The sequence below is a fragment of the Diadema antillarum genome, unplaced genomic scaffold, assembly GCF_040938485.1.
Source record: "Diadema antillarum isolate AM-2024a unplaced genomic scaffold, OU_Dant_1.0 scf00000010, whole genome shotgun sequence".
Lineage (NCBI taxonomy): Eukaryota > Metazoa > Echinodermata > Echinoidea > Diadematoida > Diadematidae > Diadema > Diadema antillarum.
The window spans coordinates 636410-662806 of record NW_027270899.1 but is presented as its reverse complement, the minus strand read 5'-3'; the positions used below and the strand labels follow the sequence as shown (position 1 = coordinate 662806).

Sequence of the window (26397 nt, the reverse complement as noted above, 5' to 3'; positions counted from 1 at the left end):
TCTTAAAAACCTTGTACACACTCTTCACTTTCAAGTCCTATAACTTTTGAAGGGATAATGCTACTGCTTTGAAAGTTGGCATTAATTAAGGTCAGAATGTGTTAATAAGGCACGGTCAATTTCAATTTAATCTGATTCTCCCTTCATTGTTGTTACTCTGTTGGTTTACATCCTGTTTTTTGTCTCATTCATCGCACAGCCAGCACGGCTTGGTAAAGATTAAGCGCTTGAATAGGCACTGTACTTCAGAGCCTCTTTTCTCAGTTCACACTTTTCCTGAGTGTATGCACCTTTTTTCCAATATTTAAATAGGTTAGGAGAGTCAAATTGGTTTGAGTTATACATCATTTTAAAGCTAAAAGTCTGCTCTTTCAGATTATGCTCTTAACTGAAATTTCATGTCTGGCGACCTTTTGTTTGTTTTGTGGTGCAGGGTCACATATGCTTTGGTTAAACTTGACACAGCTTCCAAGCAAGGAAATGTCATAAAAATCTGAAGAAGCTGAAAAATAGATACAGGTTGAATGCCAGGAAGAGCAAAGGTCATTAAAAAGTCAATTATTACGTATACCACAATATGGTATAACCTTGCCTTTAAGTGTTGAAACTTGTATATAATTGAAAAAATGAATCTCTTAACAGAAAAAAACCCAAAATGAAGTGCACCCATAACACGGATGACTAAAACATGACAAACAGTGTAATCATTCATCAATTTTGAACCACACAATATCGTGAGTACTGCGCTGATCAGGGCAAATTCATTGACCTTTTGACCTTGTAGAACCCCCCCCCCCCCCCCCCCCAAAAAAAAAAAAAAAAAAAAAAAAAAAAAATTGGTCTTGACTGCCACTTTTAGGTTATCTACCTGTGGTATGCATTTTGTGGTCATAGCTCAAAGGTGTGGAAAGTTATTAAGAAGACTAACTTGTTGACGCTGCAGCTGCACACAACAATAATGCATTATGGACACCAAAGTTTCATTTCTGCTGAACGGGCACGGCAGAAATTACATGTGCCATGAAAGCCTAACTTAGGGAGCAAATTCACTTAAAAAAAATAATAATAAATTAAAACAAACTGTGACATCACCATGTATATATTTCTACAGTGGAAATGTGGTTTGTATTGTGCAGAGCAGGTAGGTCCTTGAGATACATCACAAAACTTCTTTCAACTTGCCAGAAAGCTTCAGTTGGTACAGGAATGAACTTTCTCTATTGGCCATAAACTAAAATCACACATGTGTAGATAGATACCTGGGTACATGTGTACCTCTCTTGGAAGTTTCTATTTTCAAAGCTTGATTTCTCCTGGCATAGTTTATGTGAGGGGAAGTCATGGATTGTTATAAACACCCAAATAACACTGCCCTCATACTGCCCTCCCACTCGCAAATCCTGCTCTCACTTTTCCCCATCAGCCCATGATAAGCTTTCAGTTTCCCTAAGGTATTGCCAAAGTCATTTATGTTTTGCTTCCAAGACAGCTCTCAACTGGTTTCGGTCCTTTAAAGTTTGTGTGTCCCTTTGCAACCCTGAAAATCAGATTCCTTTCATACAGGCTGGTATATTGAAGCAGTAGGTAATTCAGATCTTTCCTCACAATGATAAGACTGGAAACTTACGATAGAGGGGGAAACAATGCTACAGACTTCAAGTGAATTGATTCGAAACCTGAAAAATGGAACCACTACTCTTGGTACAAAAGGGGAGTGTACTCTTGAGTGACATGGTGTTAGTTTTTCATTTCTATTTAAAAAACTCTGAGGTATATCAACTGATATTTTCTTCTAAAGAGTAAACAATGTCATCATACTATCATAAATTGAAAGCTTAACAGTATTATTCAGTTTGTCTCTAAATCTATCATTCCAATAGTGGTGAAGCACTTCTTTCTCTCTTTCATCAGATCAATCAGAATTCTGCCCCCTTCCAAATTTTGCAAAAGATTCAATTACTCCCAAATATATTTCATTTCAAGTTAAAAACAGAAAAAGTATTAGATTAGAAGCTCATCTGTATTGGAATTCACCTGAAAATGGTGTTAAACTTTTGATCTTAATACACGAAAAAATATGCTGCACTCTCTTAGAAAGTGGATGCACGAAATGACTTTCTTGGTGTAATCTTGTGGTGTTAGTGGAGCGTGACAGACTGTAATGCTTGTGTTTGATCACTGTGGTGGTCTGAATAGAGTGCAAATGTATTTTATACATCACAGGTATGTGATATGATGAATATGTCATCTACTGATATTGAAGGAATTTGACGAGTTGATGCCTCCTTGGAGAGCTCAGTGCAGGGCCCTACTGTTGATAGAAATAGGATACGCTGATGATGAATGCCTGATTGCAAGCAATAAGTGGACACAAAACACAGACTTCTCATTAGAAGTGGTAATTTACTTTCGACTGGATTATTAATAAGTGCTGTTTGCATTCTCTAGCTTCGTTGTCTGACTAGGCATTGAATAGCTGCAATGCAGCTGGGGTACCGACTCAATTCAAGTCTGGTTTCATTGGGCATGTGAGGGCAGTATTGCATTTCCTCATACAGTCAAAATAAAATGACATTTCAATCTCCAGCTTTTAAAAAAAATTCTTCTATTGCTGCCACGACCAAAGCAACAATAGGCGTTTTTACATCAGCCCGATAAAAATCCAAGCTCAAGATATTTTTTAATCTCCCAAGTCAGACAAATTGCGCGCTATTTCGAAACATCGGGCTGACGTGAAAACGCCTAATGTAGCCAATTTCTTTAACTGCGTTGTGAGTGAGTAATCTACACAGTCTACTATAACTGTATATCATGCAAGGTGGACAAATAAGGTAAAATTTGTTTCGATTGAGTGTATCTTGAGTTAGAATTGTTTGCTTTGATAAGTCAACTACAAGAAACAAACACTTGTACAAAAACAAAACCAACTATAAAGGATTTGTGTGACTGCATAGCAATTGCCAAAAAGAAAGGATTACCAGATTATTTTGAAACTTGCATACTCATGGAGCACATTTTATTCCTGTGTATTGTGCTTTCGCTGAGTGCTTCGGACGAACTTGTTCTGATAGGATTACCATATGTATCCACTCTTGTGCCCTACAGGAGTGGACATTGGAGAAAACAATGTCACACAGAAGAAACGTGGTTCTACAATGGCCTTACAAAGAAACTAAAACTGTATCAATTCTCTTCACTTTAAACCTCAAAAGTTGAGGAAGAAATGATCACTCCTGAAACTCCCCTCTCCCCCCCCCCCCCAAAAAAAAAAAAAAATCACACTGCTGATGCAAAATGCATACTTTGAGGCATACTAAGGAAGAGACCTGGAGGTCTAAAGCTCACCTGAATATCACAAGTTCAACATCCACAAATTCTTATAGACTATGACCTAAGAAAACCATAGCGACTTAGCGAGCTTTTGGGACCTCCAGGGGAGCATGGTGTCCACTTGTACATTGTATATTCTATCAAATTGGTAAAGTTTGTAGGAAATTTGACCATGCATTTTCAAACAGCAGATAAAAATGTAAAAACTGGTTACAAATTCAGTCCCACAATACTGTATATAGAGTGCCTGGCCAACTGCTAAATTAGATGCCATGTCCTTAAATAGCATATTGTGCATTTAAAGAACAAGTTCACCTTCATATACATAAGGATTGAGAGAATGCAGCTATATTAGCAGAACACATTGGTGGAAGTTTGAGGAAAATCGGACAATCCGTTCAAAAGTTATGAATTTTTAAAGTGTCTGCACAATCACTGCTGGATGAGAAGACTACTACGGTGTATGATGTCACATGCGTACAACGATATAAGGAAAATAAAAAGAGAATTTCACAAAACTTTACTTTTTGAATAAAGTGCACATTTCTTCGACTTGTTACTCACGTATGTTAGGGGTAATATTATTCGTCGATGCAGGGCAATTTGTCAATCAGTTGCAATGAAAACATCTCGACTGAAGAATTACATGAATTTGAATAACAAAGCAGTACCCGCTGCATGCTATAAGGATTAGAACCAACACTTGCTGTCGGGCGAAAGCTCGGTGGTCTAGTGGAGATGACGCCTGTCCGGTGATCAGGAGGTCGTAGGTTCGAATCCTGCTCGAGTATGTACGCCCATGATTTTTTATCATGCCTACTAATAAAACATTGATCAATTCAGTGCTTATTTACGTCGATGTAGAGCAATTTGTCAGTCAGTTGCAATGAAAACATCTCGACGGAAGAATTACATGAATTTGAATAACAAAGCAGTACCCGCTGCATGCTATAAGGATTAGAACCAACACTTGCTGTCGGGCGAAAGCTCGGTGGTCTAGTGGAGATGACGCCTGTCCGGTGATCAGGAGGTCGTAGGTTCGAATCCTTCTCGAGTATGTACGCCCATGATTTTTTATCATGCCTACTACTAAAACACTGATCAATTCAGTGCCTATTAACGTCGATGCAGGGCAATTTGTCAATCAGTTGCAATGAAAACATCTCGACGGAAGAATTACATGAATTTGAATAACAAAGCAGTACCCGCTGCATGCTATAAGGATTAGAACCAACACTTGCTGTCGGGCGAAAGCTCGGTGGTCTAGTGGAGATGACGCCTGTCCGGTGATCAGGAGGTCGTAGGTTCGAATCCTGCTCGAGTATGTACGCCCATGATTTTTTATCATGCCTACTAATAAAACATTGATCAATTCAGTGCTTATTTACGTCGATGTAGGGCAATTTGTCAGTCAGTTGCAATGAAAACATCTCGACGGAAGAATTACATGAATTTGAATAACAAAGCAGTACCCGCTGCATGCTGTAAGGATTAGAACCAACACTTGCTGTCGGGCGAAAGCTCGGTGGTCTAGTGGAGATGACGCCTGTCCGGTGATCAGGAGGTCGTAGGTTCGAATCCTGTTCGAGTATGTACGCCCATGATTTTTTATCATGGCTACTACTAAAACACTGATCAATTCAGTGCTTTTTTACGTCGATGTAGGGCAATTTGTCAATCAGTTGCAATGAAAACATCTCGACGGAAGAATCTCACTGATGTGTTCTACTAATATTGCTGCATGCTATCAACCCACATGTCTATGAAGGTGAACTTGTCCTTTAAAAGGGTTAGCATGTACACTCAGACGTCATAAAGCAAGCAAAATGAAGGATAGTTAACAATGGGCACTGTGTGTGAGTGCAGTTTGGTAAGAACATGGCTCCAAGAAGATCAGCCTGGGGGGCAAGTTTTGACCAATCACAGGCTTCAAAATTCATAAGCTAAAAACTGATTTGGCAAGACTCTCTTCATATACGGCACTGCAGTAACAACCCCAAGGGGGCCACCCCTGCCTGGATCTGCCACATGTATACAAACTCGAAAGTGCATTCACTGATGTATATCGTATTTACTTAGAGCATTTCTGGTCTTATAGATTTTTTTTCTAATTTCTTTTTTATTCTCTGATTTAGGGGTTATGGGCCCCTGGGGTGGGGCAAGGTGCCCATTTGTGCTAATGTACATTCATCAACCCAGCAATACACTACCTGCCTAAATTTAGTGCATTTTCAAGAAGATGAAATTGTGAAAATTAGGCCCCACCTTGGCCCACCATGGGCCCGAGGAGAGCATCTCTGGACCTGCCTTGAGTAAAACTTAAAACTGCAGTCACCGATGTACTTACTCATAACACTAACTAAACGTTTGCAGGCTTTTGAGACCTCAGGGGATTGGGGGGGGGGGGGGGGGGGGGAATGGTGCCCATTTGAACAAATTATGACCTATCACCCTAGGGATGCTACTTCATAAGCTTGGTGAAAATTTGTCTTACAGACTATTGCCCAAGAAGAACATAGCAACTCAGGGAGGTTTGGGGACCTCAAGGGGAGCATAGCATCCACCGACTTGTATATTCTGTATATTTTGGGACCCTAGGGGCCGGGGGAGGAAGGATGGTGCCCATCTGAACAAATTATGACCTGTCACCCTAGAGATGCCACCTGGTAAGTTTGGTGAAAATTTGTCTTGGGGTTTTCAAGAAGAAGCTGAGCATGCAAGAACTTTATGCATGACTTATGATGGATGATAAATGATCGCAATAGCTCACTCAAGCATTTGGCTCAGATGAGCTAAATATCAAATCATGGGAGTCCTCATAATTTTTGTGATGCAAGTTAGCAGATGCTTGAGGGGCATTGTTCAGTTTTATTGAAATCAATCTCAGCGCATATATTATGTCTGTAACTGTGTCTGTCACTCGACTGTAGTATCACATGACTGTAATTATTTCTACATGATTTATTGTAATTTGTGTGTGCATGTGTGTACGATCTGTTGTGATTCTAAGGTTCACCATGCACTTCACTTAAAATAGTCTCTCGTGAAGTATGCACATCTTAAAGACCTAATAAAATGGTTTATACATTTTTTTCTTAATGACGTAATAATATTAAATGTTAAATTCTAAGTAATTCTATTGTCGTGCGAGTTTTTTTACTGTTCTGAATTTTGTTCTATATTTGTAAACATAATGGATGCAATTTCCTCGGTTTTGGAAAACTTCCTATACTTTCGCCACATGCGGCGTACTATCACTTCTAAATTGTGATGACGTCTAAGATCGGAGTCGTAGATATTGATTGTCCAACCAGCCTAGCCATAGCCGGCGAGCTGGCAAGGCTATGCTAGCGCAGCGCAGCGACAGCCGGCCGGCGGCTAGCGCTGGCGGGGGAGTGAGCTAGCGAGCGCATAGCAGGCGCTGCGCTGCACTATTGTCATTGGCTAAGCCTTTAGACAAAAGAATATTTAATGAATTGTATCGGATTTAATACTGCCAATAATACAGATTACAACTGCGGTACGCTTGGATATCCATTATTTTTGGCAAACTCGTGAAATAGGCCCCACCATTGCATGTCTGTACTAATACTACGACGACTCGCCTGTTTAAATACTCGTGAATTCAGCCCCACCGTGTGGCGTTCATCGGTAGGTAAGCACGGCAGTGGGGCTGCCTTCCACAGTCAATACTCGTGAATGCGGCGAAAATGACTTCCTAATATGTCCATCGACCAATTTAACGGCCAATTTGACCATAAATACAACCCTACCTAACCCTAAACCCTAGGACCTACCCTTGGCTTGCTTGCTATAAGCGCACGGGTACGGTGCACGCGCATTGCGGGGGGGGGGGGGGGGGGGCTATTTCACGATAGCCCCACCACCACTGCCTGTCTGTACTAATACTACGGCGACTCGCCTGCTTTATAGGCCTAGACCTACTCGTGAATTCAGCCCCACCGTGGCGTTCATCAGTAGATAAGCACGGCGGTGGGGCTTCCTTCTACAGTATGATTTGTAGCATAAAACAAAAACTACTCGACCAAAATTGACGATCACTCTTGGTATTGTTTTTCTTACAAAATGGCGCATCTAAATTACTGATAACAAATATTGCAGAAATTGACCATGGGAAACTGGTTAGGCCTTTTTTTTTTTTTTTTGAGCCACGACCCACCCTGTAACATATCCCCCTAACAAGAGTGTAGCCTCTGTACTACTACCAAAGATTCTGCTATTACTACTTACTAGTCTACTAGACCTAGTGGTAATAGTACTACTACTAGTAGTAGTACTAGTAGACTACTACTACTAGTAGACTGCTACTACTACTAGACTACTATATACTACTAGTTTAACTTGTTAGCGCCGGCCGACGGGCCACGCCACGGCTGGGACGCTCCCGCTTGTGGCGGCCGGAGTAGCCGCTCACTTTGTGAGCAAGCTGGGTCTGTTCTCCTACTACTTACTAGACAAACAGTTACAACTTACAATGTCAATCATGTAGAATACAGTATATCCTTTCTAACGTTAAACTACACTTGTATATGGGGGCATACCACACATACCACTCTGTATTTCCCAGGCGATCGTTTCCGTGAGGTCTATTCTCGGACTTGGTGCCATGTTCATACGCTCTTGCACTGGCAGCGGGGGAGATGCAGCTGGTTCATATCGGTAAGGTGCAGCCCCCCACGATAACGTTCTGGTTCATCGGCTGCCTCTCCCTCCCCATCTTCCCCTTCAACTTCATGTGCCTCCTCTTCTTCTCCGCTATCGTCAGAGCTGCAGTCTTCATCATCATCATCATCATCAATGTTGAAGTTTACCCATATAGGGCAGGACATTCTGCTCGAGGTACCAGGTATTGTGCAAGCTAACTTAGTGATAATGTACGTGGTACTAATGCGTACATGTTGACAGTCAGTGGGTCGACCGGGAGCGCACATCCCGCGGGGCCCAGGCCTGGCCGGCCTGGCCGGGCTAGCTAACGTGTACGGCGTGTACCAAGCTAGTAATCTAAGTGCTTGTGCTGAGTGGCGTCTGCTAACTGAACACAACTCTGTGCTTATACGTCATCAATTGGTTCAGGGGTGTTGGTCACGTGACGTATCTTTTTCGCAAAAGCTGCAATGAGGTCCTCCAAAAATGTGATATTTAGGGGAGTTTCTAGAAGCGATAAAAACCGGAATGACACTGACAACATATTTACATTGATAATCATGACATATATTTTACATTTCTTTTGCATATCAAAACATTTTGCACACATTTTATTAGGTCTTTAATCTCTTTAAAAAAAAAAATCCCCTACCAGAATACATCATCACTGAGTGATTACATTCATGACTTTCAATTATTCGTTATACAAATGACGCACAGGTCTGAGTGCGTCAGTCGGAATTGTGTGCATAAGGTAACTATGGAATGCTTAACCCACGAGGCGAAGCCGAGTGGGTTTAGGCTAAATTCCATAGTTACCGCATGCACACTATATTCCGACTGACGCACGAAAAGACATGTGCGTCATTTGATTTATAGAATGGGTAATTTTCTTGTCAAAAACCCAGTTTTCTATCGTGTTACCCGATGACAAAGTTACTGGATGCATTTCCTTTTGGCTTTCCATAAAGGGCATGCATACCCGTACTTACCGTTTTTACTGGATGCATGGCCAGCCATGCATAAGTTTTTACTGGATGCATGGCCAAGTTTAGTGCGCGAACGCTTGCTTTAGTGCGCGAACCTTTGTTACAAGTACGCGTACTCTTTGCTAAGTGCGAGATAACATGTTTACCACTGTGACTCAGCGTGCGGCCAGTAAAAATGAACACATAGCTCTCGACCAATCAGATCGCAGGATTCTCGCTACCCATTCTATAAATGGAGCTAAGATGTATGGTAATTACTTGAACTGTTAACCTTCACAGCATTGTTCAATGATTGGCATGCACTCTGGAGGGCTTTCTTTGCCAACTGGCAAAGACTTGTGGAAAGTAACTGTCAATGAATAGAGATTACCTCATCTCCCTAATCCCTATTGTGTCACCATGGCCTTCCTGTTGGACTGCTACACCTGACTCTTGATTTAAAACAAAGTGCCTGATCACATAGAGGGTTAACAGTCCAGTTCACCGCCATGTAAATCATGAAATTTGGTGAATGATCTTCAGTTCATGAAGTCATCATATAAGTCTTTAAACAAATCTCATAATGGCCAAAGTCTCTCATATGTAGCTAGATGTGAGACTTTCAATGAGAAGTAAAATCAATTTCATGAAGTCTCTCATATAAGTGTGTCTTATGACTAAAAAGTCTCTCAGAAGACTTTCATGAAGCAGACCCCAGATCTGTATGAGATTTTCCTGAGTTGTCTGATATCATTCAAGTTGGTTTGTTTATCCAGTGATCGTGAAAGTATTGTTTCTGAAAGACTTGAGTTAGCTGTATAGCTATAGCTGTCAGGGTCACTACAATGAATTTGCTGACACAGCAATTTCCGTTCATCAGCCTTGTTACAGGGTACGCCTACAATGTACAATGTATTTCTGACAAACCTGTGTGAAGCTTATTAAAGGACAAGTTCACCTTCATAAACATAAGGATTGAGAGAATGTAGCAATATTAGTAGAACACATCATTGAAAGTTTGAGGAAAATCAGACAATCCGTTCAAAAGTTATGAATTTTTGAAGTTTTTGTGCAATACCCGCTGGATGAGAAAACTACAGCAGTGTATGAATAACTTAGATGTCACACGCGTACAACAATATAAGGAAAATATAAAGAGAATTTCGAAAAAAGCACACATTTTTTGAAAAAAGCACACATTCCCCTGACTCGTTACCGACATTCCCCTGACTCGTTACCGACAAATGTTATGGGTAATATCATTCCCCCTGCCTTTAGAAAGAGGCAAGTCAAGTGCTCTTTTATTACGCGAAAAAAGTGAAAATATGTTGAATTTTCTTTTACATTTTCTTTATACTGTTGTACGCATATGACTCACAAGCTGTAGTAGTCTCCTCATCCAGCGGTTCCAACAAAAAAATTTAAAAAATTCATAACTTTTGCATCGATTGTCCAATTTTCCTCAAACTTTCACTGATGTGTTCTACTAATATTGTTGCATTTTCTCAATCCTTATGTTTATGAAGGTGAACTTGTCCTTTAACACTCACTTTTGTGAAAATTCTCTATTGAACCATAAATATTGATAAACAATTTTCGTAGATTTTGCAGGTAGAAAATGACGTTAAACTAAAATAACTACATTGTTTCCACACATTTTCATACTGCAAAAAGCAGTGCAAAAGAAACTCATTTGATCTTTATTTTGAATAGAGTCTTAGCCAAACAAAAAGTATCTTTTGAATGCCCTATTGCATATAAATCTGTATGGGACATATTTGCAGTCTCCCATATCTATCTAAATTCAACTTATGTGGATCACACCTTATTACATCTCATGCAATTCAAATTAAATCAATTAAATGGGCTTTTGTCCTGAATCTCCAAAATGCAATTTTAATGATGCTTCAAACCAATGATGGTACCTCTTTTCTGACCACTGTAAGAAAATTTCTTTCAAGCTACAATTTCCCATGCTTTACCTTTTTGAGATCCATGGTCTCTGGACGGCAGTAATACATCCCAAGCGCTGTCTGAGCCTTAACACTGGCCTTTGGATTCCCATCGTCTGCTGCCAGAATCCAGTACCGTTCTGCCTCCTTATCAGACTGCTTGATTCCAGAACCCTCAAAGTAGGCACGGCCAATGTTGTACTGAGCAAATGGGATCAGGTGCTGGACGAGTTTGGAGTCACACTTTGCCACATCCAGCATATACTGGAAGCCTCTCTTCTACAAATTGCAATGTAAAGATAACATGGCATAGAGAAATACTTGTGACAGCAATCTGTCTACCTATCTATCTTTCTGTACATGTTGCTCTCAAAAACACTGCTTGTTAGCTAACTTTCTAAAGATCTTTGGCATCAATCAGACCACATGGGAGCAGACAGCTCAGGGTATAGCAAAATAGCTTTCAGTTGTCTACCAAGGTATGAAAATATGTGAAGTCAATTGGATTGCTACAGCAAAACCACACAGGCAGGTCAGTAAAACCAATGTCAGTAATCATTCAACTTTCCCACAATTCCAAATACTAAGTTCCCCAAAACATTCCATGCACAGATTGGTTTATTCAGTCATCTACGTGTCCGAACAATTGAACTCGTTCATTGGGAAGAAAAAAGTAATAACTGTTGTTTTGATGAACAAATGAATAATGTAATATGTGCACGCACACACTTTGTGGGTATGTTTCAAGATGGCACATTGTGTGAACCATCAACATGAAACACTGCCAAAGACATTAACCACTAATCACCTAATTGTGGTATCTATGCTGTAGACTCTAGGGTTTCTAATGATGCCAGGTAGGCCTACTTCATTTGTCCTACTTTATGTCAAAACAACCACTCACATGTGTATTAGAGAAACAGTACCAAAAAACAAACAAACAAACAAACAAACAAACAAAAAACTAACCAAACTAGAAATGTCGCTTTGGCGACTGGTATGCCTCCGCCATAATGCATGATTTTCCCAATAGGTCTAGATAGTACATGTGGACAATGAGTGACTACATTTTCACAAAATTGGCAAAATATTGAAATAACAAATTTGTCACAAATGTGTTGAATGTTCACCTTCCTTGACCTAGGTTTAATTGGATGAATAGGAGAGCATCTATCTAGGGATTTAAGGACTTTAACTTGACTTTGACCCATTCATACATTAAGGCATTGAGTAATTTTCAAGGTACAGGTGTGGAGAATTGGTGTGAATTTCTGCATTGAATAGTAAATTGTTACCATTTTCATCTGGCCCTTGACCCTAAAATTCATGAGATAATCACTTTCAGGTAGAACATGCATAATATGTACTAAGTTTCAAGATAACTTGAGCCACTTCCGAGATATGGAGGAAAATGATAGTTCAGCACTTTCACTTGATCTTTGACCTTTTGACCTTTGAGGCAAAAAAAAAAGAAAAAAAAAACTTTCCAGAGAATTTCTATGAGGTTACACATGCATACACCAAGTGTAAAAAAAATAACCCTGCTGGCATTGCATAAATATGAGGGAAATAGTAAAATTTTGAAGTGTTGCACTTGACCTTTGACCCCTGACCTTTGACCCCATGAACCCTACATTCTCTAGATAATCAATTCCAGTCAGTACATGTATATACTATGTTCCATGAAGATACCTTGAACAATTTTCCAAGGTACGGAGAAAAAAAAAGAAGTTTTAATATTTTTACTAGACCTTTTGACCTTTGACCTCATGACCCAAACTTTCACCAGAGAATCTTAATTGGGTAATACATGTATACACTAAGTTTCAAGAAAATATCTTCAGGCATTCAATAGATATGGTGGAAATAGTGAAATTTTATGTATTTGACCCTGACCTTTTGACCTTTGACCACATGACCCAAACTTTCACCAGAGAATTTTAATTGGGTAATACATGTTTACACTAAGTTTCAAGAAAATATCTTCAGGCATTCAGTAGATATGGTAGAAATAGTGAAATTTTATGTATTTGACCCTGACCTTTTGACCTTTGACCTCATGACCCAAACTTTCACCAGAGAATCTTAATTGGGTAATACATGTATACACTAAGTTTCAAGAAAATATCTTCAGGCATTCAATAGATATGGTGGAAATAGTGAAATTTTATGTATTTGACCTTGACCTTTTGACCTTTGACCTTGAGCATGTGCACCCAAAAGTTGATAGGCACAACTTCACCCCCTAATACACATACATGCCAAGTTTCATTAGGATACCTCAACATGTTTTGATAGTTACCTTGTCCACAAAATTCATTACGGACGGACGGACGGACGGACGGACAACCCGAAAACATAATGCCTCCGGCACCACTTCGTGGCGGAGGCATAAAAACAGACCAACTGATACAGTAGCAGTTCAACCGAGTAAATCTTGCCTTGAAGTGAAACTTGGACCAACTTGGTCAATATGAACAGGAACTCTTCCTGTTCTTCCCTTCTTTGTACTTGTTAGATCATCTTATATTCACAAACACTCAGTAGACCATGAAGAATTGATCCAATGCCCACCTCATCTTGCTCAGCACCTAGTCCGTCAAAGTACATGATGCCGAGTTGATATTTGGCCTGCATATCTGTTTCTCTGATGTCATAAAAGCATTTCTTTGCTTCTTTGTACCGCTCCTATGTAAAGAATAAAAAACAACAACAAACAAACAATGAAGTATATATCTTCAATTGATACAAATTGGGGGGGGGGGGTGAGGGAGCCACAAAAAAGCAAATGCATAGCTAAGTATTGTCATCAAGGTATCCACTCTCATAGTGCATGCTTACTTTTTAATAAATTCATTGATACAATTTTTGTGACTTTCATGATAGAATACAGAGGGCTCATTACAAAAAAAAAAAAAAGGCTGAGGAGGGACTCCAAATCCCCCCCCCCAAAAAAAAAAAATTCTTCTACTGTCTCAAAATGGATAATGGTGCAAAGATCATCCAAGACTTTAAATACATTCTCATATATCCCCCATGACATTTGTTAGGGTTAGACATGCTGTGCAGGTGACAGACTACTGTAAAACGAGAAATGTTCGTGTGCATTTAAATTTCGCGAAATTAAAATGCACGCGAAAGTTCTTTTCTACACTATATGCATTGAATACCAGTTCCAGTTCGCGAGAATTTCATGCCGCTAAAAAGGCCGTCGGCTCCAATTCGCGAAAAATTCATGCCGGGAATATATCATGTTTTACAGTACTTTGCAATTGATCCTACATTGTATCTGTCACAGGCATATTGACAGGCATTTTCATGTGTTACTTAATAAGTAGTAGCAAGTCTTATAACTACAAATCAAAGACATTTCCAATAATTATCTATGCTTTCAAGAAATATTTGATGCAATATGATCTTTGCTTGGTCAGCAAATTGAAGCATAGGATATCGAAAATGGTATGTGCAATAAAATAATTGATATGAAAATAAAGAGTTTCAAATAAAGCATTTGGAAATAATAAGAATATAATATAAAACGAGTCAACACAATGATTTTTACCTATGTATGCAGGAACTGCAATATGTTGGCCATTGTGCACTTATGAGATTTGAAATGGTTATCATGATTATAGTATTTATGCCAAACTCAGGGCACAGTAAAATATGCAAATTAACAGTTTGCATATTGTTTGTCAAGAAAGTTGCTACAAATTAAATGCAATGTAACATCAGGGAAAGCACACACGTTTCTATAGCAGCATCATTGCTCAAGATTTCAATAACTGCACATACCAACTGTCGACAAGATCCATGATAGGAAGGCAATAGGGCTCCCAAAATACCCTGATATCCAAACTACTTATTATGCAATCAAAATTGTCAGGTTTACTTGGATAATCAACAGTAACAGCTAACCTGCTCAAAATAAAACTGTCCAAGCTGAAAGGTTGCAACAGGGTCCCCTCTCTTGACCTTATCCATCAGGAGCTGCTCCACTTTTTCATTGAGCTCCTGCTCTTCCTTCTCCTTCTGCTCTGTGTCATCAATGATGTGCAGGCTCTTTGTAATGGCCGTAGTCTCGCTGCCCAGACTGCCCGCACTGCCCGACCGAAGACTCTTGCTAGCCGGCAGAGGTTCTGAGGGGAGGGAGAGCTCCTTGCTTGGAACCCTGTGCTCCATCTCGTACTGGTGCTTCAATCACTATTGACTTTGCCTTCGTCTATTCTCTATTCCACAAGGTGAATAGACATATTAATCAGACAATACATTGTGTAGGTTTGTTTTCTGGTGTGTAAATTTATATTATTGTAGATATGTCTTTTTCTTGCAAAACCTTTCCAAAATACATATTTAAAAATGCTGCTAGTCTGCCTCTTCTGAGGCGCTCATGCACTTTTGACCTTGTATCCATGTAAATATCTCAAATTCTACACAACCAAATTGCCCCCAAATTACAGTGCTATAGTCTACTTGATAGAAATGTCTAGCTTTAATATTTCCAGTCACTTAAGTAAATTCAAACCAAATCAGTTGCCTTTTCAGTTGACTTTCATGTTATTGCTCAAAGCAACTAAACTCTTCAGCAAACAATCGAGTCATGAATTACATACGCTGCCTGCACAATGTGAAACTGAAGAATATCAGTCTCGGAAACCCGCTCATGAGGCCTGCTACCCCGTACGAGCACTCCTCGGCCTCAAGAGGCTTCCGGAGAGCCTCATGACGCCCCCGGCGAGAGAGAGACTCATGAAGCTCCCTCAGGAGTCCCTGTTCACTTTTTATTCATCTTACATCTGACATATAAATTGTTACAACTTTGCATGGTGATTTTTTGTTACAAACACATGTCTACTATCCATGATGAAAAGAAGAAAAAATTCTGTCTGTTTTTTTTTACAACAATCGAGTTTTAATCAACTGATGCACAGCGACCCATCGAAACACGGGCGCCAGCGGGTTCGCTCATAGCAAGGCTGCCGCACCTAGCGGCCTGATCCGACTAAATATTTTCTGTGCCTTTTTTCTGTGGCTCTCACCTAGATATCTGGGCATACTCGTGAAATAGGTCCCACCACTGCGTGTCCCTACTAATACTACGGCGGCTCGCCTATTTATACTTGTGAATTCAGCCCCACCATGTGGCGTTCATCGGTAGGTAAGCAAGGCGGTGGGGCTTCCTTCCACAGTATAATACTCGTGAATGCGGCCCCACCAAACGGCGTTTACGCGAAATTGATACAGCGGTGGGGCCGATTTCCACAGCATAGCATCTTTCGTCCTCCCTTTCTTCTCGGAAGGACTCCCTTTAAAATGTCCCTCGACTAATCTAACGGCCAATTTAACCATAAATACAACCCTACCTAACCCAAACCCTAACCCTAACCATACTACAATCAGTTGTAGGACCTACCCTAACTGCGACCAGCAGCCCCAACGTACAACGTACAGTGTTGGGGCTGCGCCGTTTTGGCATCGATATTTTAATGTTGTACCAAACGGGTGCCGTTCCGGCGCTGTATTTCCTTAATTTTTCAACAAAAACTACTGGGAATACTTACATGGGTCGACTAAACCTAAATGATTCACATCGGCGACTGTTTGATGCATTTCATTGCTTATGATGCAGAAAATGCTGTCTTATAAGGCAAATATCTTCAGCTCACCGATGCTCACTAAAACTCACAATCACTTGCACATGCGCACACAATGCATTCAGTGCAGTGCATTGACAGCTGTATTTACTCGCTACATGATGCATATTCACCGTGCGATGATGCATTATTCATATCCTTTTGCGTCCGTAACGTTGACGTCATTGTTTACGCATGCGTAGATGCGTACTGATGGATATACACGTTCAAAATAGCAGCAAAGCTCTCCACTAGGGCAGACCGCCTACTCCTAAAAAATGTGGAAAATTATGCAGTTTCCAGATAAATTGGTGAGAAGGACCAAGGCAATGGGGTAGTGTATATTTCATTGTATATTGTCACTGTGTTTATGATGGACATTTAGCCATGGTTTATTTGTGAAGTTGCCGTATATGTGGCAATAGGGAGTTGTTCGTAATTCTCACTTGAACGAAACTGCGGGGTAGCCGCCAGGACCCCGCCGCAGAGCGGCGGGTCTCCGGGGCTAGACCTACCCTTGCTTGCTAACGCACGGGTGCACCCGCACTGCGGTGGGGCCTATTTCACGATTTTGCCCATATCTGGTTTTTACCGTGCATGAGAAAGCTAACGACAACGTAACAAGGCTGTGGACAAGGGTAGATCTAGATGTAGGTCTAGACTATTATTACCCGGGGTAGGACAGTGTAGACGCTCTAACAATCGTTAGACCTAGATTTAGAATTTAAGACAATTAAGTAGAAATTAAAATCTAATATTATTAGTAGAACAGGGAAATTTGGGGTGGTTCTCCCCAAAAGAATTAGTCTTTCCTAGATTCTAGAATTCAAAGGTATAGAATCTAACAAGTTTTAGCTTAGGTGTCTAAGTCTAACCACATTAGTCTCAGATCAACAGGACTTCTTCCCAAGCCATATCCATCACAAAATCTTACGTATGGGACTATTTAAAGTATACCCGGTCCGAGTTCATTACCACTGCACATCATACGGCCGCCGGGCGGCGCGGGCGCGGGCAGCTACAAATGGACGCAAAGGTACTTATTTCTCAATTTTAATTCTGAAATCACAACTGCAAAGCAAACCAACAAACGTTGAACCTATAATCGTTACCGAACTCTCTTACCTTAAGTTGCCATCACGTCGAGAAGTCTGTCATGTCTTGCAGATTTGTGTACTTCTCGTGGGTGGTCACGACAAAACTTGCGCCGAGTCTTGACTACTAGCTACCAGTTTACGAGAAGCGCGCATGCGTGAAGCGTTCGTGGTTGTCCTGGAGATCCTCAAGTTCGCATCGAGTGAAGTGGCCCAGCCTCGCCAAAGTTGGCATGATTTTTGACGCTTCAGCGTGAAGCACTATGTCAGGCATGATTATTATTATTTTTTTTAGTATGATTTTGATATAACTGTCACAGAAAGGAAACCAGTATGCATTTTGTTGGCTTGTGATGCCTCTTACTGCTATACTTCTTCTTTTTCTTTGCTTATAAATTGATTTGGTGACAAATTGGGAGCAAAATAATTATGTGAGGACTCCCCCCCCCCCCCCCCTTTTTTTTTATTTGCTTGTCAGCCACTTTTGGAGAAAGATTTTCTTCCCTCAGTTCTCCTTGGTTGATTATGTTAAGTTGTAACATAATTTTACGGCAACTTAGCAAAATGTTGGTGTGCCTCAAGCACAATCCGATTTTTCACACTGGCCATATCACTGGCAGGCAGGCAGTCCCCCATGGCCAAGTCGCTAGTAGTTTACAGTATATAGTGTGTCCATAAGGAATCATTAATCAGCATCAGAAAATTATTGTTGTAGACCTATAGAGGCTACACACTGGAAAAGCCATCAATTCTGTGTCATAGGCTACTCGTGCTAAAAAAGGCAGCAATCCCCTGATTTTGTTCAACAGCTAATTCCACACAGGCCACACTGGAACTAAAAGATTAGAAATGACAATTGTATTTGCATGCAGGGACTGTGGGGTGGAAGCAAGTGCATGGAACAAGTGATATAAAGTGAAAGTAAAAATTTGTGTGTTAATTCTACTGTGTAGGCCAAAATTCATGTAAATCGAAGAATTTTCACCAATCCTTGTGTATTCAACTTCTGCGAGGTATAAGTTGGTACTTGGTAGAAAAAAACAAACAAATATAAACAAAAACAATCAAGCAAGAGACACATATAGGTCTACCACTCACCTGAGTAGCACACTTTGCCTTCATGGTACTCGAACCGAGGCAAACCTATTTCTTAAGTCTTGAGATGATTGGGGACTTGTATACTGTGAAGGAGCTTTTTTTTACCAGGATGTAGATTTGGCATGGATAAGTTGTAGATAAATCATCCAGCTACTCACCATTTGTTGTTTTATTACACACAATTATCTCCCGCCAAGGGACTGTGTGTGGCACTGAGGAGAGGTTGAAGGAAGTGGTCCTCTGACTTTCAGGTTCAGTTATTGCAGTTTCAAGAGTCCCAATGAAAAATGAACATCTACTAGTAATATGTATAAAGCGACACACAAGTAATAATCCCGGTGGGTGACGTACGGATGGCACAATAATCCTCCACTGAGTGGTATTCCACAAGAAGGCAATATTATAGATGAAATTTAGAAACAGACAGAGATAGAGAAGAATTTGCGAGTCTAACATTTGGAGAGTGAGACGACGTATAGAGCGAGTTGGCTACTTGATGTTTTCCGGGCTTTTACATCAAAAGCTGGTCCAGAAACATGGGCAAAGACGAGAGACTGGAAAAGTTGGAGGAAAGTTCCTTCTTCGAGCACGCAGAATACTAGTAGGCCCTACAATGTTAAATGATTGGTCAAGCTCCGTGTCAAGAACTCAACACCATGCAAATGGTGGTGTGGCAACTGCTACCTTACGTAACAAGAACGGAAGTGTGGTCAGCAGATTTAGTTTAGACGAGGCTGGCTTGGATTAAAAAAAAACTCCACCCCAGTGCTAACAACTTCATGAGTCCCTATTGTATGTATATATATATATATATATATATATATATATATATATATAATATAAGAAGAAAGAGTCTCAAGTACGCCATGGATCTAAGGAGAAGTTTTTGATTACAAAACTTTCGGTCTGCCTCAGACCTTCGTCAGTGTAAAGACAATGTCATCATTGTCTTTACACTGACGAAGGTCCGAGGCAGACCGAAAATTTTGTAATAAAAAACTTCTCGTTGGATCCATGGCGTACTTGAGACTCTTTCTTCTTATAAATACAACATTCGAAGTCCCAACACGTGGAAAAATTCCAAGATATATATTATATATATATATATATATATATATATATATATGCAACCCCCACACCCCTAATCGTCTCAAGGGGGCGACCAATGTTGTACAGAGGCGGATAAATTTTGGTCTGGTCTGTTAGCTTCTCTCTGTACTGGTCGGGGGTTAGCTAATCACATAGACACCAATCATCAACAAATTTCCAACGTCAGAAAGAGACTAAATATTGCTTCACAACAACTGTGAATATAAAATGCGGGAGAAGGATAAAATTTGCATGGATAAGGTTAATGCTGCTCACAGCATATTTATTCACCGACCTGCCTTCTCGTAGGTCTGAAATATAGATACTTGATTACAAACACTAATTACTTTCCTTACAACACAATTGAACACATTAGTTATCACTTTACTCTTCTACACCTTTGGAGACCGTTTCATATTCTACCATCTTAATCTATGGGAAAGGGAGGGATTTAGTTATAGGGATAAATGATGTTAGTGGGTGTGGCCACTTATCTCGACGTCGGCATGGTCGCGGGATGAGGTTCTCGTCTGCATGTCGATCGAGCTCGTCCACGGGCTGGGGCGTCTGTTGACCGGTCTGCCTTCACTGCTTCCTTAAACGATTCGTCACCATTGCCGTCCACGTTGTGGCAACCTGACAGGACGCTTTAACATCTCTGATGACACGTACCAGTCGACTATTTGGAGTTCATTACACCCCAGATTGGTGTAAACCAAAGTTCTGTCTTGTCGTGGTGTAAAGTTTCTCAACTTGTCGTTGTCAACCAGTTACTCGCGTAACTCGTTAACTCTTGGGCAGTTCAACCAAGATCCTCGTCACATTCGTCACAATCACAGCATCGATAGAGTTTCATGGATTAATATGGAGGGGAGCATGATATACAAGGAAGGGGGGTGTCCTGACTCTATCTCTGTCGTCTCCAACTATTCAAAGTACCTCAAAGTTCCAAAGTATTCTGCAGCCCTTTGCTTCACTATAGTGTGAAGCCGCTCCCATGATGCTCTCCATGCTTCCTCTCCTCACTCCTCCTACTTGCTCAAACTTGGTCTTTTATAACAAATTTACTATTGGTATTCTTTCCCTAAAAGTATTTCATTGGCTAAATCTTATTTTGGGGTGTGATCTTCACTGGAAATTAATTTCTTATTGGTCAGATCTTCCATTAGCTCCTCCCATTCGTTTCTGTAAAACTCTGTTTTCTCGGATTTATCTCAATTTCTGATTAACTCGCCCACTGTCTTTTAGTTTCTTTATTTCCTTCTTCTCTGTAACTACTGGTCAAGACTTATTGTTTCTTGGATAATAAAATCATAAAACAAATGAATGCTAGTGTCCTTATGAGGTCCAACGTCATCGTCATCATTTTTCTGGGTTGTTGTCCCTGAATTTGTCTCTGGAATTCCTGTCTGACCTACTGCACTAAAGTACATTAAAATAAAAGTGAGAAATTCTGGCTGGAGAACGACCTTCCAGCGCAGAGGGTCATTCATGTTTAGGGATCAGAGGGCAAAAACACGTCATTCCCGTAATTTGGGTTGGTGCTTTGGGGATGGAGAGTGCGGAGAACTGACCACTAGCTGGAGAAAGTACATTGTATAGCCAATACCAAACTCATAAATTCCTAGGACCAATAACTTTTCTCGGGAGAGGAGAATCGTCGAAATAACAGGAAGTCTAGCTGGAAGCAAAATAAAGGGTTTCATAAACTCCAAAAAGGGGAAAAGACTGATTCATACTGACGTCACAGGGTGACTTGGAAAACAACTGTAATGCTTCTGTTTTCTTTAACTTTCTATCTTCTTCTATTCTATTCTTTATTATGTGCTAGTAGCCATCTGGGCTACATATATATATATATATATATATATATATATATATATATACATATATACATATATATATATGTATACATATATATATATATTATATATATATATATATATATATATATATATATATATATATATATATATGTATATACATATATATTATATATATTAAAAAAAAAATATATATATATACATACAATCTTTGTATATATTATAGAATCGTACTGGATATCTAAATTACGCACCTTACGTCCACATGGAATTAATGCCGATCCTTAATTTTTCATAGGCACTGTTTTAATCTATGAGAAGTTTTGAAGTTTATCGAGTACCCACTTACAGTGTCAAGAATATATATAGGTGCACTTTATTCACTATACAGACCTTGTATCTATATCTCATAAAAGTGTTTTACGGCCCGAATGACTTTCAAAGGCAGGTACCCATATTGTCCCTCGCCTTGGTATACTGCATTATGTCTATATTTTTACTGTGTCATCGTCCCAAAATACCCCAAGCCACATAACCCCTCACACTTCACTACCCCTGCATTACATGTACGAACCCCTCACACTCATCCTCCTGTCACCACACCACACACAACAAGCAAATCCCCACGCCTTAAAAGGTAACTAACATGCTTTAATTTATGTTGGTTTTTGCATTACCGCTGCTACAGTGTTGTATTACCTATACTAAACTACTACTACAATTTCATTTTTTTCACTGCAAGTGTATGTGATAATACTGCCTTTCCGTTGGAGCGAATGTAATATTGCTGTCCATATTTGTTCGATTTTCTTTTGCCTTGTTTTTGGTTTTGTTTTTGTTGTTTGCCTTATTCTGTTGAAATGTATGCAAATTGGTGTTACTGTCTATATTCCGTTTGATTGGCTTCTTGTTATTACTATTTCAATTTCTGTTCAAATGCATGCAAATTGGTTGCTATTTTGCTTTTATGTTTATGTCTCATCAAGCCCTTGAAAAAGGCTGGTGAAACAGCCGAAAGCTGGGGAATAAAGGCAAGAGTGAACATCACTGCAACATCTATACTGCAAGTTTTTCTTCTGTCACACACACACACACACACACACACACACACACACACACACACACACACACACACACATATATATATAAAATACAATATATTTATATGTATATATGTATAGCAATAATAAGGTCACAATAGAGGAATGCATTGTTCCTAGCATGAGTTAAGTTAGTTTTTTGATGTATTTTGTGTTGTATGTCATCCCTGACGAAGGGGGAGGCCCCCGAAAATTCGGATCTTGAATTAAAATCAAGGCAATTGGCATTTAATGCATTCCTCTATTGTGACATTATTATTGCTATTTCTAGTACTGCCAATATGCGGAGCAATTACAATATATATATATATATCGTCTGTTGAGAATGAGGAGGTTAAGTTGTCTTGAACACTATGGGTTTAGTGACAACTTAACGCCCTTATCATTCTCAATCGACGATATTATATATATATGTATATATATCTGTGTGTGTGTGTATGATAAAACCTAAAATGGCATTAAAATGCTTTATCCTGTTGTAATCATATCTTTATTGATATAAAAACAAAGGACATATTGACATATACATGTATATAAATTTATCAGGTCCATGGTCCTATTCTGGACACATGACAGGTAATGACACACTTACAAATATTTACAGAGTACAAATAACAATATAGTTATACTTACAAAAGATTTGTGAGGTTGACTGTACATACACTGTATTATATTTCTGATTGCTCAAGTCTTAATCAACTGTACAAATTGTACTAATTTTATATTTTCCTGGATACGTATTACATAATTTTGAGTGTTCAAGTGTCATTAACCAATGACTCATTTCATTATTTTGTCCATGATGCTCCATCATATTTTCTAACTAATCAAATGAAATTTGACCAAATCATTTGTCCGCCGCAGGATATGCATTTCTAATTTATACACTTTTTTTTGATAAGTGCCAAATGTCATTCCAGTAAATCATTACATTTGTGTCTTTCACACTTTATAAGTGATTAATAAATGCTGGGCAATTTGACAAAATATGGTTGAGAGTGCTGGTTGTATTAGCACAAATTACGCATTTCTTTATCAACATTTCCCCCATCTATAAAGATCTGCATACGATGGTAGGGAGTCAATACATGCATTTGTTAGAAAACTGAGTACCCTTTTTGGCAAGTTGTACATAACTGATTTTCAGGTGAGATTTTTGTAAGAAAGGGTAAGGAGCTTTTCAAATTTTGTGACAGTGGGCCATCATTGACTGCTTATTAGACCATTGCAGTTCTACTTTGAGAGTACAATCAAGTGCGTGGTTCACAAAGTTGTCACCTTTTATTCTTGACTGTGCGTATGCGAGCTAGGGTATGGCATTTATGGAAGATGTCTGATAATTGATATTGTGGTAATTTCATTCCGTTAGGTGTATGTAACAGACCTACGTTAGCTCCTTGGGAGGGGATACCCATCCATTTTTTGAGAAATTTCCTCGATAGAAGGTTGAGATCTTCTAAATGACATTTGTTCAGTGAGTGAACCGTTAACAGAAACCGGATGGAGGGCTGGAAGTATCGGGTGCTGCCCTTTCGACAATTGTAAGTTTAGACTCGGTTTCGCTTTCGACATGTTTTAGAATATCTTTTGTTTTTCCGGAGAAACAAATCTGGGCCCCTAGAAACCGATGGGGTTTATCTTTCAGTGATCGGATTTTATCAGAACCAAGGTAAAAAATGACCTCTTTCCGTGAATCACTGCATATTGATAAGCTACAGTATTTTGATGGTTTAAGAGCGAGGCCCATAGTAGAACAATGCTGTTGTAGCTCATCGATTATCTTTTGGTGTTGTACTTTGTTGCTAATTGTGATGAGGTTAAAATCATCTGCATAGGGGGTAGTGATCACTGTCGTACCTTTTAAACTACATCCATGTACCGTTGTTCTTTCAACTTTAATAGACAAATACAGTATATTATTCGATCAGAGGGTTGGAGCATGCTAAAAATATTACCGCCGAAAGAAGGTCCTCCTGGAAAAAAACTCTTAAAATCAAACTTCTCTGACGACCATTTACACTCAGTAACCGCAACCTGAAGTCTACTGTGAGTGTACAGGTTCTCAATATACGATACAACGTTGTTTGGAACATCACATCGTTTCAGAGAATGGGTGATAAAAGCGTGACTTAACTGCAGAAAGCATCGGTTAAATCAAAGAACGTTTAAATGCACAGTTCGTTCGCTTGATCTGCTGTCAGCTATGATTTCTTAGACATCTCGGTTATACAGTAACAAAGGCTTTCTGAATTGATCTATCAATGAACTCATTATCCACTAAATATGCAACCATCCGACTTACTACAATCTGGTGAAACACTTTGCTTATGCACAATGTAAGTGAGATCATTCTAAAGTTTTGAGGGAGGGAGGTGTCCCATTTGTGAATGAGTGAAACACAAGAGATCGACCAGCTTTCCAGAGGGTCTCTCGTTTCACTGAGAATGCGCGAAAACAAAGTTGCCAAAAAGTGGTGGGCGCAAGGTACATTGTGTAATAGTTCATACATTAGACAGTCAGGTCCCAGGGCAGAAAATGCCTTTTTCGGCTGCAGAACTGATTTGATAAGTTTTGGAGTGACTGGGGATAAATCGAATTCCGACCTCGGAAAGGAAACCATTGCAATCTGTTAAAATCTAGCACTACTCTTTGGGAGTATTTTTCACAATAATATCTATCTGATACTTCTTTAGTGAATGAATGTTTCGGCAACTTTTTGTCTAAGTTTCTGTGACAAACAGATTCCAAAAATCATTATGCTATTGCTGCCCTTGATATATACATGTACAATCCTTTTCAAAGTTCTTTTTTTCTTGCCTTTTCTTCAAATACGAAACCGCCTTGACTGCATCTCTGAAGTATCTTCTGTCCTTGTCAGTGGCGTTCTTGGCATAGGCTTTACGTCAAAGAGCGTTTTTCCTTTTCCTCGCTTCGGTAAGGGTCTTAGGTCTTGTGCGATGTAAGTTTCCGAGTTCCTTTTCTCGACGAAATCCGGATGCATAGAATAGCACTAAAAAACGGTGTCACTAATGAATACGGTAGGTTTGCTGCTTCTGTGGTTATTATCACTCGGTGGTTCAGGTCATCATGAATCGGGGAATTGCGCTCTTTTAGCTCCGTATTGACGTCCTTACTGTCTAAACAGTTTAATGTGATCTACCTTCATGAAGTATGATTGTTTATCTAGGCCTATCTATATCTATATTAAAACGGGTTCTGCAGATTCAAAATTTATCCCCTTGTCTCCATTATTTACATTATGATCCCCTCCCTCCACTGACATCACTTGCTAAAGATAAAAATGGTATCTTGTATTTGTCTAACTCTTGAAAACTTTGCAATTTGGGGTATGCCTTGGGCCTATTCTCTTTAACATGAGCTAAACAGACTAATTGAATCTACCCGTATGCCTTTATGGACCTCTGCAGCAGTGGTACAAGTGTATGTGAGAACACGGATTATACACATACACTTTTACCCATTGATAATGTGTTGATTTTATGATAGAGCACAACTATGTATGACTGCATCCTAAAACAAGGCAAGTGCCAAAATGTGCCTCGCTCATTCGTGTAGAAGAAATTAATGTTTTTCTAACTCCCGGAAGTTCATTGACCCCGCCTATGACTGTTGACCTTGTGGTGA

General features: G+C 39.6%; 1 protein-coding gene across 1 annotated transcript in view; it reads right to left on the bottom strand.

Moving 5' to 3' along the window:
- The window catches only part of LOC139720273 (LRP2-binding protein-like), a 38278-nt gene extending 20547 nt beyond the window's left edge, over positions 1-17731 (bottom strand). The window contains exons 1-4 of the mRNA XM_071631635.1: positions 17674-17731; positions 14834-15144; positions 13490-13603; positions 10946-11194 (exon numbers count right to left, since the gene is read on the bottom strand). Coding sequence (XP_071487736.1) covers positions 10946-11194; positions 13490-13603; positions 14834-15097 — 627 coding nt within the window. The 5' untranslated portion in view covers positions 15098-15144; positions 17674-17731. The remainder of the gene's footprint in view (positions 1-10945; positions 11195-13489; positions 13604-14833; positions 15145-17673) is intronic.
- Between the last annotated feature and the right edge of the window lie 8666 nt (positions 17732-26397).